The following is a 20372-nucleotide window of genomic DNA, read 5'->3' as shown; positions in this document are numbered from 1 at the left end:
CAGCTTGAAGGGTACATAACTGATAGCCCGGGGCTTCTGTGGTCCCTTGGAGATTTCTTTCCTTGTTTCCTTCTGGGTAGGGGAGATTAGAGGAGGCTTATCATTAATAGGAAGGGAAGCTCTAGGGAGGCTAGGATATTGGGGGTAAGCTGAGAGGTCCTTCTGTGGGATGTAAATTACAGACTTTACATAGTTGTGGATTCTCTTTCAATGAAAAGAAAGCCTGGACATAAGGTATTTCACTCCATTTCCCTTCCCTCTTACAGAAAAGGTCAAGCTGCAGGATAGTGTTGTAACTTATACTTCCCTCAAGTGGTCATTTTTCCCCATCAGAGAGAGTACTGGGGCCAAGCCGTAGTGCAGAAAAAAATGAATCACCTCTTTTTCAGCGTTTGCTGGTCAAATTGGTCCCAATGGCTTAGGATGCATTTCAAGGGTGAGCCTGTTGATACCTGTGTTTCCCATCTGAAAGACAAAATCGCCCACAGTGTTGGTTTGTTTGTTTCTCCCCCTGCCCAAGAACCTGCAACAGTCCCTGGACCCTGCTGATCGGAATAGTTGTGCTCACTGACCCAGCAGCAGAAACACTCGTTTTCCTCCTAGACCACAGGGAGGAATGAAGAAGGTCGGATTTAGTGGTCCTTACCGACTCGTTCTCGAAAACCTGCACCCTTGCCTGTACTCCCAGACCACAAAGAGAACCAAGAAAAATTGGATTTAGTGGCCCTTACCGATGCATTCTTGAAAATGTGTTAGAGTCCTAAGCATTCTCCTGATAGTATTGGGACTTTGCCCCTGTCCTAAAAGATGTTATGCCCCAAAAATGAAGTGGAGGGCCATACCCTGAGGGAGGGAAGGGATCTCCAGGGTTGGAAGAGTGACGCCTTTTGTCCTCACTTGAATAGGAAGGATATCATTTCTGAGGCTCCCCATATCCTAGCATGAGGATTAGCTTTTGTCAGGCCTGCTAGTCTGAGGAGGGATCCTAAAATTCCAGATAGTGACCCCCGCCCCCATGATGGGGCTTTGGGCAAAAATTGTGTCTTTCTGATTGGTGAGCCTGAGAGCCTAAAGAAGGTAACAGAGTCCTGAAGTTTATACTAGAAATCATTCTTATAGGAGAAACTAGAAAAGCACCAGAGATAGGGAGTGGTTTTTAGAAGCAGGACTAGCCTCAGAGAAGAAAGGCAAGAGGAAGTTTGTCTGACAGGTATTAGGACCCAGGAGACAAAGGTCAGGATAGATAGGCTATATGGGCGAGTTTCACTTGGGCGACGTAACTTTGAGAGTTCCACTTATGGCCGCAGGGTCAACCAACTTGTTGTCGAGATCCCAGAGCTAAATGGCTCTCCTCCCTGTCAACCTTGGCTCAGCCCAGAAGTACAGGAAAAGCGGAAGCTGGTTCCAGGCAAACCAACACTAGAGAGCCTTTTCCCAGAAAGCCTGACACCTGTGTCTGTAGTCCAGTGACCATGCTAGTTGCTTTTAACTGGCCGACAGGTGCCCAGTATTTAGCCCCCGAATTCTAAGGAAAAATAGGACAGAATAGCAAGTGAAAGGGGTCCGATGGTACTCACTGCTTGGCAATAGTCGATAGTCCCTTTGTGGTTGCCAAAATGTGTCTGGAATTGGTTCCTTCCAGTGGGTTCTTGGTCTCGCTGACTTCAAGAATGAAGCCGCAGACCCTCGTGGTGAGCATTACAGTTCTTAAAGATGGTGTGTCCAGAGTTTGTTCCTTCAGATGTTCAGATGTGTCTGGAGCTTCTTCCTTCCAGTGGGTTCATGGGCTCGCTGACTTCAGGAGTGAAGCCACAGACCTTTGCAATGAGTGTTACAGCTCTTAAAGGTGGCGCATCCAGAGTTGTTTGTTCCTCCTGGTGGGATGGTGGTCTCGCTAACTTCAGGAGTAAAGCTGCAGACCTTCGCAGTGAATGTGACAGCTCATAAAGGTAGTGCGAACCCAGAGAGTGAGCAGCAACAAGATTTATCGTGAAGAGTGAAAGAACAAATCTTCCACAGCATGGAAGGGGACCCGAGCAGGTTGCCGCTGCTGGCTCGGGTGGCCAGCTTTTATTCCCTTATTTGGCCCCACCCACGTCCTGCTGATTGGTCCATTTTACATAGTGCTGATTGGTCCATTTTACAGAATGTTGATTGGTCCATTTTACAGAGTGCTGATTGGTGCATTTATAATCCTTTAGGTAGACACAGAGCACTGATTGGTGCATTTTAACAGAGTGCTGATTGGTGCATTTCCAATCCTTTAGCTAGACACAGAATGTTGATTGGTACATTTACAATCCTCTAACTAGACAGAAAAGTTCTCCAAGTCCCCACTCAACCCAGGAAATCCAGCTGGCTTCACCTCTCACTTTCAGTGGTGACTTTGCCATCAGAAAGGAGAATTAATGAGGAAAATTAATAATTTAAGAAAATTTTTCAAGTCATTTAAGTCATTAGTCATTGAATTCTAAGATTTGATGCCATTTATATATATTAAGAAAAACATAACAAAACTGTATTTTCTCCTTTTTACTGATTGCCTGCTGTTCTGACCCAGCTGCCTGGTGAAAACCACAGCTAATTACAGATGATTACGTCCCTGTCATTTTGAGTTAAGGTACATTTTATTTTACAAATTATCTGTGATTGTGTTACAGTGTGTACTTTGCAAAAATGTTTGCTTTTAGAGCAATAGCCAACTTAGTTTAATGCAAAGCCATAAGATTCTGTTTCTTTCAGGGACCTGGTATAAACAAATACCACATGAAAGCATGGTCTACACATATGTGGTACAAGTTTACCGTGAGATTATAGTCATTTACAACAGTTCATGAGAATGTTTCATTCTCCATAACCGAGTCATTTCTTTTTCCATTTTTAATTGGCAAACTTCTACTCATTCTTCTAAATGATTCAGCTAAAATGAATATACTTAGCTAAAATAATTCCTCTTCAGCAAAGCTGTCTGATGAACTTGCCCTACAGGAGAACCTTAACAAAGATTCACTGATAGCCACATAAACAGTGATTTGCAGAAGTGCCTGACATGTTAAATATGAGAGTGTAAATGTCAATAACTTTTCAAATCATACTGAGAATTTCATCTTGATCATTATCACTGGTGATTGTTATTCTTTTCAAAAATATTAAAAGTCAGAGAATGTGAAATATTGGCAAAGATGTAGATTGGTGAGAACGCTTTTACACTGGTGATGGAAATGAAAGTTGATTCGATCCCATGAGAAACCATCTGGCAATATCTTTTTGTTGTTTTGTTTTTGAGACAGAGTCTTGCTCTGTCACCCAGGCTGGAGTGCAGTGGCCCAATCTCAGCTCCCTGCAACCTCTGCCTCCTGGGTTGAAGTGATTCTCTTGTCTCAGCCTCCCAAGTAGCTGGGATTACAGGCGTGCACCACCATGACCCGCTAATTTTTGTATTTTTAGTAGAGACAGGGTTTCGCTATGTTGGCCAGGCTGTACTCAAACTCCTGGCCTCAAGTGATTCCCCCGCCTCGGCCTCCCAAAGTGCTGGGATTACAGGCGTGAACCACCACACCTGGCCATGGAAATATCTTATTAAGTCAAAGATGTCTATACTCTGACCCAGCACTTGGCCCCTAGATATATACTACAGTGCACAGGTGACCAGGTGAAATACGTAATGGCATTCATACTGATAGCAGCAGCACCAAAACCCTCAGATATTTTTCAACGAAATAATAGCTGAGTGAATTATGGTATCTTCTTTCAAAGGACATCTGTTGAACTGTGAAACTGATTGAACTGTATTTGCCTGCATTAAAAATGGATAAATCTTATTAACACAAGCTTGAGAAAGAACAAGTTTTAGGAAAAATATGAACAGTGTGATTTCCATTTTTAAAGTTCAAATATATAGACAAGTACAGTAGTGTCCCCTTATCTGTGGAGAATAAGACCCCCAGTGAATGGCTCAAGCCACGGATAGTACCAAACTCTATATGTACTATGTTTTTCTTATACGTACATACCTAATTATACTTAATAATTAGGCCAGGATAAAACTTAATTTATAAATTAGGTTCAGTAAGAGATTGATAACAATTACTAATAATAAAAACAATTATAACAATATACTGTAATAAAAGTTATACAAATGTTGTATGCAAGTGTTATTTGTATATAACAGTTATATAAATGTGGTGTCTCTCTCTCTCCCTCTTAAAATGCTGTAATATTTTCAGATTATGCTTAACCACTGGTAACTGAAACCACAGGAAGCAAACCCATGGATAAGGGAGGGCAACTTCACTTGTTTAGGGATAGCAGGGGGATGAGAAACACAAAGTTAAAGGTTGTAGTTACCTCTGGGCCTGAGACAGGGACAGAGAGGAACACACTGAATTTTTCCAAAGCATTGGCTATGTTCTGCTTCTTAAACTGGAAATGTAGGTGAATGTTCACTTAGTCTTTACACGTTACACACATGTTATGTATGCTCCACAGTACATCTTTAATAATTGTATTTAAGAGGAAAGAAAAATAGGCAACCACCCAGGAATATGTTTGAATTTGAGTTGAAATTCAGTCATCTGGGCCCCATGAATGTGACATATGTGATTGTTCAGCCTTTCCTATACTTTATGAAGAAATTGTATAATAGCATATTCAAAAATAAGTGTCATTAAGGAACATAAGAAATTTAATTAAAGAACAAACTATGTTTAAGACTTTATATATTTGCACATGGCGGTGCTAATAATATAAAACTTATTTGGGAAAAACAATCTGAGAAACTGGCATATTTTATGGTCAACAATTCAAGTAGACATTATTTATAAGCAATTAATACATTAGAAATAACTTCCAGTGTCAGAAAGCTGTTGAGTACTTAGAGAAATGTAATCCATTAATTTTGGTTACCCCTTCTACTAGTTCTGTGTGAAGCTGGGGAAACAAAAACCGCATTTACTATTTTAATAGAAGTAATTTAACATAGAGAATGAAGTTAAACGCATGTTGAAGGATGTTAAATGCAGAAAGAGGATGCTGAGGAAAATGTGGAAAGTGGCTGCCATCCGTAGGGCCAGGGGAATACAGTGAAGAGGTTGGGGTTAGCAAAGAATCTAGAACTTTGGATAGAGAGCTCTCTGGGGCTTGGGCCTGGACCTCTGAGGAGAGTTACCACTGCTGCAAATGGGGCCTGAGTGGCGTGGAGGGGTACCCTGAAGAGTTGGGATTGAGGAGGTCAAAGACGGGAGCCTCCACAGCTGGGACTGGAGCGCTTGGAGAAGGGATTCTTCCTGGCTGCGCTGGTACTTTTGAGGGGTGCAGTGATACCGGATTTGAGATTGTGGAAACAAGCCAGGAACTAGAAACACCTGCGGATTTGTGGCGGTGAGAAGTGTTTGGAGGCAACGCTCATGAGATGAATGAATCTCTTCAACCATCTTCCTCCTCTTCCTCCCACCTCCAGCCTCTTTCTTCTCCCTTCATTGATGAAACCTGTTGGGAAGCCAGAGGGCAAAGGAGAGAGGTAGTTTGCTGAGCTGCCAGCACCAGTGTCCCAAGCCCTAGTACAAAAAAGTAGTTTTGGAGCTAAGAGACAATATCTTAATAACTGAAATGCTGTTTATTTATTTTATTCTTTAGTATTATATTATTTATATTATTCTAAGGTGGTCCCATCCATCTCTCTTACAGCTCTTCAAGTTAAGAATACATGGAAGAGATTTATAACTCTTAAAATATTTAAACCATACTGTACTCTTCTCTCAGTGAGCATTTCTTAATGTTGTCTTCTCACTTTAGTTCTTCTATGGTTGCATTCTAGATAACCTCAAAGATGATTGTGTCCATTTCCAAAATTTGAGTAGAAAAAGTAAGAACAGACGTAATACGGAAGATTCTGACCAATGTCCAGTATGATAGAAAGATGTTTTGCTTACTTGAGTCACGCATTTCAGTTAATAAGTCTGTGTCATACCAGAGGATAAGAAAAAGGTCAGTACGAGGAGCGATAGGTGGGCAAAATTCATTTCTACGTGAAGATCCGTCTAAAGATGGGAGCTGAAACAGTAGAAGGGCTAACCTTAAAAGTCGAAAGCCCCTGGTAACTAGAAATGTTTGTATACAGGCCAGAAGACTAAGGATATTAAATAACTCATTAAATAACTGTGTGTTCTTTAATTCTCATGACTTCATCTCTTACACCTGATATGAAACCTTGGTGTCAGTCAATATGTTCAAGGTCAAGAGAAATGAATCAACACTAGTGACCCCTCCTAAAGCTAGCAGAGTACAAACTTGTGAAATTTTATGCTCTATCAAATGATGCTATTTGTATAGATATCACAATTAAATAATGCAGAATTCATTTAATTTCATTTTGGACTATCCCTTACTAATACAGTACACTCATTTAAATTATCTAAATGACCACTGTGGCCTTGTTTATAATGATGGATACGTGTTAACCTTTTCTGTCTCCCAAGGCCAAATGTGTGAAGGAAGTTCATTGTCAACAGCGTACTTTCACCATTTGTCACATCTTTATTCCTTGACCCATGAGTAATTAGCTTGGAGAACTTGCTCATATCAGACCAAGACTTAGACCCTAACTGATGATGAAGGATGACTTCCTCCTCTTTGTGAACATGTAGATAAACTGAAGAGCACAACAAGCAGTGTCAGTAGGACCCGGAGGGATCATCTAGTCCAGCCAGTGTCATCCAAAGTATCAACCTATGGTGTGTCATCATGAATTATGAGGTGTGTCTTAAGTCTAAAATAGGTCATAAGTAATTCATTACCACCGATAAAGACTGTGTTTGAAAAAACCTGTGACACATTCTGTGTTGTTCTTATACAAACGCCATTCCCACTCCCAACCTGAAGCATCGCCTTCAGTGCTTCTCGAGATGCCGAGATAAGTGCTCAGTTTCCTGTTTGGTAGCAATGGTAACCGTGATGGTATATGATGCTGTTAGTGTAGTAGCAGCAATTGCCGCAAACACTTCTATTCCTCTTACTGCATGTGAAGCACTGTTTGGTGTCCTTATGTATTTACCTATATAAAATCAATTATCTTCACAATTCTGTTAATTAGACACTATGATTTTCCCCATGTTACAGATGAAGAAACTGAGACACAGAGAGGCTACATACTTGGCCAAAGTGCAAACGAGTAAAGGGAAGAGCCAGGATGCAGACCCAGCCTCCAGGGCCTGTGTTCTTGGTTCTAGGGTATATTGCCTTTCTGTGTGCTTTTGCTGCTAGCAGTAACAGTGGTAACAACGATAATAATGGTCAAAACTTCCATAGCCCTTTCTCACCTCCAGGCACCATTCTAGGTGTTTTACCTATATTCACTTATTTATCCCTCATGGGAACTCGAGGAAGCAACTTCTATTGTTATTTACGTGTTACAGCACAGCCAGTGTGTTTTGTCTGTCTTTAACCCATACAGTGGACCTGTCCATGGACGTGCATCATGTTTGAAAACATAACCAGTTGTGTATGGAGGGTGACACGTTGAGAATTATCTTGTAGGAATGATTACGTAAGCAGCAAAACTCTAAAATTTATAATATATCCTTTTATTCATTTCCATTTAAAACAGTGTTCACCTTGAAAATCTCTTCTGTTGAAGATTACTCCTGCGAAACACCTGTTGAAGAGTATACTTATAAAACCATTCGGTTCTTGCTAGCTTTCAGTATAAACTAGTGTACCCAGAACAAATAGAATTTATGACAGTGGTAAGGTATTGTGGGATTTGTATGTGTGTTATCTCTGTCCCCTTTCATACATTTATGTGATAAGGAGATCAATCTACATATATTTAATTGTTAGTGATCAGATTCTTCTGAAATCCATCTTTTGGAGGAAATAGTCCATTTAAATAACATGTTTTTTGTAGTATGCCGTTGGATCTAATGATCCACCATTGGTAAGACTAAAACATTTTGAGAATTTTCCAGAAGCTGTGGAAGATTCCTCTTCATTTATTCATCATTTTTCCCATGCCCTCCTTTACTGGCAGCTGTTCTGGGATCCTGGTGCTAAGCAGTTCAGATGGTTAACAGATCTCTGGTCAACTTCTGAGTTCATTGATTTATTATTTCCCATTTCTTCCTCACTTTATGACAGTTGGTCTTTTGTGCCTAGCATTACTAAAACTGTTAGCACTATTTGCCAAATTGAATGGATGTCTTGTTTCAGCCCCTATCTCGTTTGATGTTGTTGCATTTGACTAACTTCTCATAGCTCACTATCCTGTTAGCTTCCTTAGCCCCACTCACTCCTGATAACCTCACAATTCCTTCTGAATCTTCTTTCTTCATGACCTTCTCTTTCTCTGCTGCTTCATTAAAGTTGGCATTCTTCAGCTGTTCGACTTCGGCCTACTCGTCTTCTCACTGTGTACATGCATTCCTCAAGTGGTTTTATCGAAATTCAGAGTTTCTGTTATCTGAGCTGCAAATTCATACATGCAACTACCTGAAAGCTATAGCTGGATGTTCCACTGATATCTGAAACCTAGTGAGTTCAAAACCAAATGCATTTTCTTTCCTCTGAAAGCTACTCTTCTTCCTCCTTTTCCATCTCAAAGCCACCCAGACTATACATCCATTTGGAATCCTCTGTTCTCCTCCCTACAGCACTCATCAATGCACATTAGGATCTCCATGTGGCCTTTTTATGAGCCTTATCATGGAGATTACTTTTCTTTTTTTACTTTTATGTTTTGGGGTTTTCTTCAACTTTTTTTTAGAATCGGGGGTACATGTGCTGTTTTGTTACAAGGATATATTGTATGATGCTAAGGTTTGGGGTTATGAATGATCCCCTCACTCAGGTAGTAAGCATAGTACCCAATAGGTAGTTTTTCAACTCTTTTCCCCCTCTGTCTCTCCCCACTCTAATAGACCCCAGCATTGATTGTTCTCATCTTTATGTCCGTGTATACTCAATGTTTAGCTCCCACTTTTGAGTGAGAACATGTGATATTTGGTTTTCTGTTTCTGCATTATTTCACTTAGGATAATGGCCTCTAGCTGCATCCATGTTGTTGCAAAGAACATGATTTGGTTCTGTTTCATGGCTGCATACTACTCCATGGTGTATATGTACCATATTTTCTTTATTCATTCCACTATTGATGGGCAGGCACCCTGGTTGCTTCCATGTTTTTGCTATTGTGAATAGCACAGCAATGAACATACAAATGCATGTGTCCTTTTGGTAGAGCAATTTATTTTCCTTTGGGCATATATACTCAGTAATTGGTTTGCTGGGTCGAATGCTAGTTCAACTCTTAATTGTTTAAGAAATCTTCAAGCTACTTTCCACAGTGGCTGGACTAATTTACATGCTCATCAACAATGTATAAGCATTCCATTTCCTCTACAGCCTTGCCAGTATAGGCTGGTTTTTTTGTTGTTGTTGTTTTTTGTTTTTTACCTGTTTTGTTTTTTTTTTTTTTTTGGAGATAGAGTCTCACTCTATCGCCCAGGCTAGAGTGCAATGGTGCGATCTTGGTTCACTGCAACCTCTGCCTCCTGGGTTCAAGTGATTCTTGTGACTCAGCCTCGCAAGTAGCTGGGATTACAGGTGCCCACTACCGTGCCCATCTAATTTTTTGTATTTTTAGTAGATACAGGGTTTCGCCATGTTGGCCAGGCTGGTCTCGAACTCCTGACCTCAGGTGATCCACCCGCCCCCCCTTGGCCTCCCAAAGTGCTGGGATTACAGATGTAAGCCACTGCACCCAGCCTTTTTTTGTTTTTTGTTTTTTGTTTTGGCTTTTTAAGAAAAGCCATTTTGACTGGTATGAGATGGAAAGAGATTACTTTTCAAAATGACTTAGGTTGGAGCCCTGTCAGGTACATTCTGAAAAGACTCCTCGGTTGATTCTGAAGTTTACATCTTCATGAAGTAGCAGTAACCTTCCATTCAATTACCAAGCTCTGCAAATTTTACCCCCTAAATATTTATTGTGTCTGTATCTTCCCTTCTGTCTGAACTTGACTCTTGCTTTTGTCAATACATATGCAGTATTTGTGAAAGGTAGTGAGGCCAGACATCAATGTTTTTACTATTTCTATGTTTTTTGTTTTGCTTTGCTTGTTTGTTTGCTTCACTCTGTGGAGAGACTGGGTGTTCTCAAATTATTCTCCCAGTGCCCAGTCACTAGCTCTGTGAATATTGAGAGGCAGAGTTGGGGCACAGGGCAATGATTGATCTGATGGTGCAGACTTAACAAGTAAGGTTTGAGTCTAAAACCAAAAGTCGAGCCTGTGGTACCTACCACACAGCATAGATCCTGACTGTGGCATATATAGCATGCCCCTGGTGGGCTGATTTTATAGTTTTTGGAGACCAAGTGTAGAACCCAATCTCTCTGCACTTACACCTACTTTGCAAGCATCTTGCTGCCTACATTGATCTGCTTTAAGTGGCTACAGTGGTGTCTGTTTCCTAAAACTGCACCCAGAATAATGTACAAACCAGGCTTACATGGAAAACAGTTGGATTTTAGAAGAGGCTTTCTGATCTGATTACAGTTATTTCTTTTCCTTTGTGTCTGTTACGTGACTTCCTTCCTACTTGCTGAGGCAGGTTTGTAGATGCCGATGAAACTTTTTGGAAGCTCACAGCAAAGCAGCAACTCTAAGCTGTGATTAACATTGATTGAACTTGGAGACTTGTATAAATTATTCCAATTCCCTACTCAAAAAAAAATAGCCAGACTCTTCATGATCATGGTTCATTCCAGGGAGTGGCATGTCATGTTCTTGCTTTAATCTGACAGTGATAAACTGGTGTTTGCCCCACAACGTGCCACTCTGTGGATGGCATGGATGTATTGGAGTGCATTGGCCAGTGGGAATGTCTGACATTTTTCTTTCTGTCCTCTGGCTGGGTTATTCTTTGTATTTGGAAACCTAATGCATGCTTTCTGATACTAGCCCTTCAACATAATATAAAATCTTTTTGGCTCAGAGAGGTCTTTAAATTAAACAAAAGTTGAGATGATTGGAATTACTCAGTCATGCCAACAGTCTCCTAACAAATGTTTTTTAATATTTGGATTTGACCGTAATGCAAGTTTTCCAGGAACTCTATCTTTGTTCTGTTTTTAATAATGTTTCTAAATGACCCTTCAAGTTTGTGAGATTGTAGTGTTTGGTATTTTTTTTTTTATTTACATAGTCACATACCAATTTTGAGAATGATAAGTAATAGCCAAGATGATATGTTGTGCAACTCGATGTGCTACAGTTAAGAGAAGAATGGTGTCCAATCTTCTAAATATATTCCTTATATATTATTACATTGAGCATATTTATATATAGCATTGTGTATGTACAAAATATATTAGAGTTATGAATATAGAAACTCTAGAATATGACATTCTACTTTTACATTTATCCAACAGGCTCTTCCTTCTTAATATAGTGAATAAGTAACGCAACGATTACCAACAAATAACTGTACAGGTTTTATATCACACTGAGCTTTGGAAATTTGGATGTGAGTTTTGGTGGTTTACATCACACTGAAGACTTAATATCCTTATTAAGGAAAGCCTTGGCCTTCATTAGGGCATCGTTGAAAGCACTTTCTTTCATACAGGGTCTTAGTACTTCCTCTGCATTTCAGACACTTGACACACAGAGGTGAATAGGATAGCCCTTGGCTTCAAGGAATGCAAATTATAATCAGAAACAAAGATGCACAAACAAACACATTCAATGAGAAAATTAACAGCTTTTTTATTTTTAAAAGAGTTTTCTAATAGCTAGCTTAGCACTTTAAGTTCAACTCCTAGTTGAGGCTGAGGTAATTTAAGTAGCTAGCCCAAGATTATAGAGCTAATACAAGAACTAGACTTGGATCCAGATCTGTTTAACCAGTGCTTTGATTCTATCCTATATCATTCGTACATGTTCTGTAGAAAAGGGAGATGCGAAGTTGAGGGGAGATTGACCCTCTTATCTTGAGGTGACAGTTGAACCAGACTCTGGGAAAGGATAAGTGGAAGTTCAAAACTGGTCATTAAGTGGTGAGAGTGTGTTTGGTGGGTGAAGAGCATGGGGAAGGGTTGGAGAAATGTGAATAAGCGAGACATTTTGCAGATAAACAAGAAGCTCACTATGACAGGAAGATACAATGAATTTATTTATTCATTCCACAAAGAATTGTTGAATGCATATTGCCTGTGGGAGATTATTCCAAGTACTGGTAATATAGCAAAGTAAATGGAGACTGACTCGTAGGAGATGAGAGTAGAGAAGAAATCTGTCCTCAAAACAAGCAGACTTGTTCTGTGACTCATTAAAGACCCGAACTACTAATGCTGGACTTTTAAAAACATCTTTTTACTTTGTAATGGCACAAGTATTGGTGTGACTATATCCAGAATATTTTAAAGCAACCTCCAGACATATCATTCCACAGGGGGTACACTGTAGAGAGAGATTTACTCAGTATACAGTTGGGAATTCTAATAATTTGAGCTGCTTAGTAAGGAAAAAGCTGCCTGGAAGCAATAAGAATGCACATCACTGAAAACACCCAGACATTGGACAGGTATGTTTCATGACCTTCTAGAAGGAGGACTGTAGATGAGATGAGGCTGCCAGCAAATGACGTTACAGTTTTTCTAGAGCTGAAATTCTACATGTTTCCCACTGTGCACAGAAAATTCTATAAGTTAGGGGGAAAGATAGAAAAAATAGTTTTTGCATGCATTGATGTACAAATACAGTTCATATGAATGGGCCAAGGACATCGATAAAATTAAGTGAAAATTAATTTAAAATAAGAAGGAAAATTATGATAGCATGCATTTTATTATCTGTTGAATATTCTATTGTTTCAATATTAGAGTAAAAATGAAGGCCCAGAGGATGGTTGTCACCATGTAGAAGACTTTGTCACAGGCAGTCTGTGATCTTTCTCTACTTCCCCAGCTAATGAAATCCTTCTTTAGGTCACCAGACCCGGTAGATGATTCTGCAGGTTTCTAGTGGTAGCATGCCCATACAGGATCCTAGACCCCAAGATACTGTATGATGTCATGGATGGTATGAGGTCATAGGTGTGTATGAGGTCATGGGTGTGTATGAGGTCATGGACGTATATGATGTCATGAAGAAAAGGACAGTTATTACTTCTACTTTTTAACTTAAAAATGGAAAATGAAATAATTGTGACCAGTAATGAAAACATTAGCCTTCCTTGCCTCTGGTTTTTAGGTTTTGCAAATCAGTCAAGGTGAGAGATTAGATTTTTTTTTTCTATGCTAGTGTATGTTATTAAACATGAGGCTAATAGGATTTTACTTTCCTCATTGGGATTGAAAAGTTATTATTTACTTTCCTCGTTGGGATTGAAAAGTCATTACTTGAAGATTGTAATGTAGTAGAAGACAAGCTCCCTGAGGACAGGGGTTTTGTCAGTTCTGTTTGTAGCAGTAATCAGTGCCTAGAGCAGTCCCTTGAATCAGTAGATAGTTGATCGATGTCTGTGTCATGTATACATTAAAAACTGCTCAGAGGCCGGTAGTAATCTCAGCACTTTGGGAGGCCAAAGCACGTGGATCACCTGAGGTCAGGAGTTCAAAAACAGCCTGGCCAACATGATGAACCCCTGTCTCTACTAAAAATACAAAAATTAACAGGGCATGGTGGTAGGCGCCTGTAATCCCAGCTACTCGGGAGGCCGAGGCACAAGAACCGCTTGAGATGGAGGTTGCAGTAAGCTGAGATCGCGCCACTACACTCCAGCCTGGGCAACAGAGCAAGACTTTGTCTCAAAAAAAATAAAAATTTAAAAATAAAACTGCTCAGAGACTTTTGGGAACACTGTGTCACCTGACGTTGCTAGAAATAATTCACTGAAATGATGAGGGCTGTTAAATCTCGGCCTTATTTCCTTTAAGTGATATAACTTGTCTTCCATATATTCAGAATCCTTACACAGTTTTAGGAAACTCTCAAATTTATGACATGATTTAAATATATCCTTAATATGCATCTAGAAACATCGTTAAAGAGCAGAATTTCCAGCTACATGAGACTGTCGTAAGTGATACAGCCCACAGGAAGTTGACTGCGGATGTCTTGTCATCTGACCCATCCCTTTCTACATTTCTGACAAGCAGTCAGCTACTTTCTGAATAATCCCAGTGACAAAGTGCTCACCGCCTCAGAAGGCACGTTACGTCACTATAGGAGTTCCGTAAACACTAGCCATCCCTGTTACATAGAACTACATCTCTAACTTCTGCTCATTCAACTTCCTCCTTCCTTGAGATCAACACAGAGAATGTCAACACCTAGTCATCCATGAGACCACACTTCAGCTCTTTGAAAACAGCTCCTGTATTTGATCTTACACTTCCTTAGGCTGAACTCCACTTGGTCCTTAGAAAAACAATAGCAGCAATAGCTCCTGTTTTTTGTGCATGTACTTAGCTAGCACAAAGTCAGTTTCAGACATTTTACACCCTTGTGGCTAATCATCACACTAATGTTAGAGATTTTATTAAACTCACTACCATATAATGCAACTAAGATCTAAAAAGGTTAGGTAATTAGCCCCAAATCATAAGGCACATTCAGTAGATGGGTGACCTGGAATTTTAAACCCTGTCTGCTAGATTTCAACATCTAGAATGTTATTTCCACTTAAGTAACTATTTATACAGCAACTAACCCATCCAACAGCAATTTATTGCCTAAGTCAGGCACAAATGGAAATAAGATGGATTTTCTTTCAAGTAGCTCAGTCTAGTGGGGCAGAAGACACACAGTTACAAATAACTTTAATATAGTGTGGTAGTTGATATTGAATCCCACCTCCTCAGCTTGCAAACTATAGAAATGTGGGCAATCTCTTTGTAGTTCATTTTTCTCTGATGTAAAGTAAGCATGTTAATCATCTACTTCGAAGGGTTTTATGAGGATTGAATGGAACAGTATGGGTAACATGCTTAATACTATCCCTGGCACATAACAAGTACTCAGTAAATGACAGCCTTAACTCTGTATGTACAAGATGCCCCGGAATCACCAAAGAGGGACACCTCATCCTGCTTGGAGACAAGTGGCAGGGAATGGAGAAATGCAGGCCCTGTAGGGAGTTCAGGGAATGCTTTTCAGGGGCAGTTACGTCTGGAGATTAACATTTGCATTGAGTCTGTGGAAGGTACCAGGACTAGAGGGAGATGGATGGTTTGAAAGATGGTTGGAAAGTTGACATTGTAGTGGGTGCTACAAGTCATGGTGTAGGCTTTGCAATTCTTCCTGTATTCAGAGTGTAGCTGAGAGGGCGGAGGTCACTGAACAGTTTTAGATTGGGTCTCTTCTGGATGGCTTTTAAGGCTATGAGGAGGAGCATGGATCTGTGGAAGACTGGAGATGGGAAGCCAAGGGCAAGAGGTTTTCACAGTAGCCTTAGTAGGAACAATGAGGGCATTTGTACCAGAATAGAACAGGAATGGAGACGATGGGATCAACTGAAGAATGGAGGTAAAAACAACAGGATGTTGGAATAAAGAGAGGGAGTTGAGAATGAGTTTCCTGTTTTGGCTTAAGTTACTTAGGTCAGGTGGTGGCGCTACCAGTGAAAGGAGAATAAGGGAGGTGGAAGGTTTAGAGAAGTCCATGAGGAATTCTGTTCGGGTGAAAGTTTCATGTGTTGAGTCTGGAGCTATGGAATACATGGGCTATGGATATGGGTTAGAAATGCTCCAGCATCCAGCTTGCAAGAGGTTACCTGGGCACAGGTGAGGGATAAGAAGCAGACAGGCAGGGAGAACCCTGGATCTGCCTACACTGGTCTTAGATTTTACTAAGCCCAAAGTCATCCACATTTGCTGGGAAGAATGTGCACTAATAATACAGCCTTCCTAGATTCCCATGCTTAAACTAATGACCTAGAGGGAAAAAAGAGAAAACTTTAGCTTTATAAAAGAAAGAAAATATATTAGAAATGCAGACAGAGTCTCCTGGGAGAAACGGCAACCTTACCTTAAGAACTGTAGTGAGAGGTTTTGCATTTGTTTGTGTTTTTTTTTCATCAGATGTGTTCTATCCAAAGTTTTGTGTTTAAATATGTACTTTTCATTGTTGAATTACTTCCTAACTGGCTCTGGTTTCTTGCTCTCACCATAATGGCAGACATTTCTTCAGAAATCTTCTTAGACGTACTTCTTGATATTAATCTAAGTGGAATCTGTAGGCTACCTAAGACATTCATGATTCCACAGGCATGAAAAGAGGATAAACGTTGGTGTTAGATCAGGCTTTCAGTTATGAATGTGCTGCTTATTACCTGTGGACCCTTGAGCAAATTAGCGCCTTATTTGAGCCTTAACTTTCTCAGTTGTAAAAGGAAGTAATAATGTCTGCTTTATGGGCTTAATTCTAAGGATTATGTTGAATAATGGATAAAATGCATCTGACATGTAATAGATGCTGTACTAACATTACCACCCATGTTATTATTTTTTATTTTTCAGAAATTTGGTCTTTAGGAATAAACTTGTATTTTCAGTCAGTTGATAATGATGATGATGATGATGATGATAGAAAATAGTTACATGTTGCTTTACTCTGTGCCAGGCATTATTCTAACACTTTACATCTCTTAACAGATATGATCCTTATAACTGCACTGTGAGGCAGGCTCTGCTATCATGCCCATTTTACAGATGAAGAGACTGAGATTTAGAGGTTATATAACATGCCCAACTGATTGGTTTGGGAATAATCAAACTGAGATGATAAATTCTGCACAATTTCTTTTTATAGCCCTCTAAAAGGAAGCCTTGATCATCGGCTTCTCATGTCCGTATTTGGATGTTTCCAAAATGTGTGCAGAACATATGCTGATTAGGGGAGTTAACAGAATTTTCTAACATTAGCTAAGATGTTTTCAAAATTGCCTTAATGCTCCACTAACAGTGTGACACTCTAAATAATGTTCTGTCTAATTTCAGCCTGTGAAGTTGAAGCGGGGAAAGTATACCAGGTCTCCTCAAAAGAGCACATGCAGCCTTTTAAAGAAAACATGGAACAATTTATTATTCAAGGTAAATTCCAAAGAGATGTGTTATGTTTTTCTCCCCTTTCAGCAGAAAAAAAAAAAAAACAAAGGTAAAAGGCATTGTTTGAAAAATACATATTGCTTTAAAGGGCTTATTTTGACATTACAGAAAAACAGATTAAGTTGAATTATGAGTCACAGAGTTGTAAGAGGCTAGCAATTTGATAAACATGCTATTTTGTGGATAATGTTCATTATTAATGTTTGCTTGCATGACAGTAAATACACTAGATATTAGTTAAAATAACTCATCTTTGTAAGACATTAACAATTCTATGCTTTTTGTGATAGAAAATTAGATGGTATTATTTTACATTTTAATTGTGCTGATGACCTCATTTCAACCTGGTATTTATTTGACTTGTCAAAACATTGTATCCAGAGAACAGACTATATTGATGTTGTTCAGATCTTCAGAGCATTATTTGCCATTTTTTAATGGGATACACCAATACCTCTGGATATTCAACACCTTTCTTCCAGGGAGCTTAAAAACATTATAAATATTATCTCATGGACTCTTCCTGCATTTCTAGGAGATAGGCAGGGATGGAAAATTTTAGAAGACAATAAAGAAACAAAAAAATTTAAGAGGAAAACATCTATTAAACGTCTTGATGTTTGAAATCACTGAAACTTATAATTATATCAAAGCATTTACTACTCAAAATATTTCAACTTTGGAATGTTCCATCTCCTCTGAAGATCAGATTTGTATCATGCCACGCTCTGGGAAAGTGCTTTCTGTTTCAGGAATTCTCCTAGAGGCTGACATGGCTTGAGACTGAGGCCAAGAAAACTCTGAAGATTGGCTCCATACTTTATTTTGTTATAGGTTGTTCAAGTGTCATTAATGATGACTTACAATGAATTAGTCATACTACAATTTGATTAAATGTTAGGCACAGCTTTTTTTAAGATGGGAAAATACTATTTAATCATTTAAGATAATTGTGAAGATTGAAACAGAACTCTGGTGAAACTCATAAATCAAGGTGAATGTCATTTTCCAATTCCGTGGTCTTCATAACTTAGAGTGGAAAATCTATTCATTGATTCTTAAAGGATCCTTTGACTGAAATCGTTAGTCCTGTAGTAAATATTAGGGAACATATTGTAAACTCATTCCACTCTTAGTAGTGAATAAAAGTGAATCGTGCTTTTTCCATCTAGTGGGTTTGTGGAGTCAAGAATATGTAGCACATTTTTAAAAAATGTAACAGGAAATAATATAGGTAAAAGCATAGAATATTCATTTTTGTCGTATAAGAAGAAAGGAATCCTTAATCCTAGAATTTATTCAAAAAAACAATCAATCTATTCACTGGATTTCACATCCAAAATGTAAACAAGTGTCACTCATATTCTTGGTCACATTATATGTGATTTATTAAATAATCTTTTGAATCCACAATTTATAGACCAGGCGTTGAGACTGGTGTTTTCCATACCGAATAGTGAAATTACATTTTGCAACACATGTGCTTTCAAAATACAGACTGTCAGCCAAATATCATATCTCTGATAGTCATTTATAATGATTTGAAAGGCAGTTAGAGGTGTTTAGGATTTGTCTAGTGGTTCCCTGGTAGGAAAGATGGGATTGCCCAGTCATACTAAATATGTAAGTAAGTATCTCTTTGGATTTTAACAACCTTTCAGATTTTTTTTTTTTTTTTTTCCTGAGACGGAGCCTTGTACTGTCACTGGACTGGTATGTAGTGGTGCAATCTCAGCTCACTGCAACCTCCACCTCCCAGGTTCAAGTGATTCTCCTGCCTCAGCCTCCCAAGTAGCTGCAATTACAGGTACCTGCCACCATGCTCGGCCAATTTTTTGTATTTTTAGTAGAGACGGGATTTCACTATGTTGGCCAGGCTGTTCTTGAACTCCTGACCTTGTGATCCACCCACCTTGGCCTCCCAGAGTGCTAGGATTACAGGCATGGGCCACCGTGCCCAGCCAGGAAGATCTTTTAACCTCCTTATTATGAAACTCAGATATTAACTCTTTTTTATACTTCTCCATGTTAAATGAAAACAATGTTGTAAGGATACTAACCTATATACTGTATTCTTAGAAGTAGGAAATGCTTCACCTTTTTGCTGTTAAGTTAAACAAGATAAGTCTTCATGGCACCCCTTCCACCACTTTCAGTTGCCTTTTTGTTTCTTCTCTGCATCTGCTCTTCTGTGTTCATTTAAAAATTATTTTAACGCTTTCAATATGCCCAGCTATTCTGTTGGGTATGATTTACAGCAGTGAATGAGAAAATGTATGTGTCTTAATGGACCTTACATTCTGCATTACCTGGAAGACAGGTGATAACAACAACATAAACAACAACAGAAAATTTTTTGAAAAAAAACCTGTGTACATCAAATGTGTGTAGATAAGTGTGTTAACAATATGAAAGAATAAAAGTCTCACTTTAAGCATAGTCACTCTCAAAGCTGTTTTCAATAACATGTAGAGAAACAATGGAGTTCCAAATATGTTTCCTGTTCTAGTCCATTTTCATACTGCTATAAAGAACTGCCCGAGACTGGGTAATTTATAAAGAAAAGATGTTTAATTGACTCACGGTTCAGCAAGTCTGGGGAGGCCTCAGGAAACTTACAATCATGGCAGAAGACAAAGGGGAAGCAAGGCGTCTTCTTTACAAGGCTGCAGGCAGGAGAAGTGCTGAGCGAAGAGGGAAGAGCCCCTTATGAAAAAAACCGTTAGATCTCGTGAGAACTCGCTCCGTATCATAAGAACGGTATGGGGAAACTGCCCCCATGATTCAATTACCTCCACCTCATCTCTCCCATGACATATGGATTATAGGCATTACAGTTCAAGATGAGATTTGAGTGGGGACACAAAGCCCAACCATATTATTTCCCTTCAAATAAATTTTTAAGGCCAGGCCCAGTGACTCACTCTCATAATCCCAGCACGGTGGGAGGCTGAGGTGCACGGATCACATGAGGCCAGGAGTTTGAGACCAGCCTGAAACCCCATCTCTACTAAAAATACAAAAGTTAGCTCGGTATGGTGGTGCACACCTGTATTCCCAGCTACTCAGGAGGCGAAGGCATGAGAATCACTTGAACCTGGGAGGCAGAGATTGCAGTGAGCTGAGATTGTGCCACTGCAACCTGGGAGACAGAGCAAGACTCTGTCTCAAAAATGTAAAATAAAGGTAAATTTTTAAGGATGTAGCCAATTCTTTTGCCCTCATGTTTCTTCTAGTTTATCAGGACATGATTCTAAAATTAAAATTA

At 39.3% G+C, this 20372-nt stretch overlaps 1 protein-coding gene across 1 annotated transcript in view; it reads left to right on the top strand.

Annotated features, from left to right (window-relative positions):
• Window positions 1-20372, top strand: part of FMN2 (formin 2) — a gene marked incomplete at its 5' end in the record, with an annotated part of 438038 nt that overhangs the window by 279876 nt on the left and 137790 nt on the right. Inside the window, one exon of the mRNA XM_011995030.1 lies at window positions 16997-17089. Coding sequence (XP_011850420.1) covers window positions 16997-17089 — 93 coding nt within the window. The remainder of the gene's footprint in view (window positions 1-16996; window positions 17090-20372) is intronic.

The sequence above is a fragment of the Mandrillus leucophaeus genome, unplaced genomic scaffold, assembly GCF_000951045.1.
Source record: "Mandrillus leucophaeus isolate KB7577 unplaced genomic scaffold, Mleu.le_1.0 Scaffold466, whole genome shotgun sequence".
NCBI classification, from domain to species: domain Eukaryota; kingdom Metazoa; phylum Chordata; class Mammalia; order Primates; family Cercopithecidae; genus Mandrillus; species Mandrillus leucophaeus.
The sequence above is the reverse complement of the archived record's forward strand: the minus strand, read 5'-3'. Positions and strand labels throughout refer to the sequence as shown.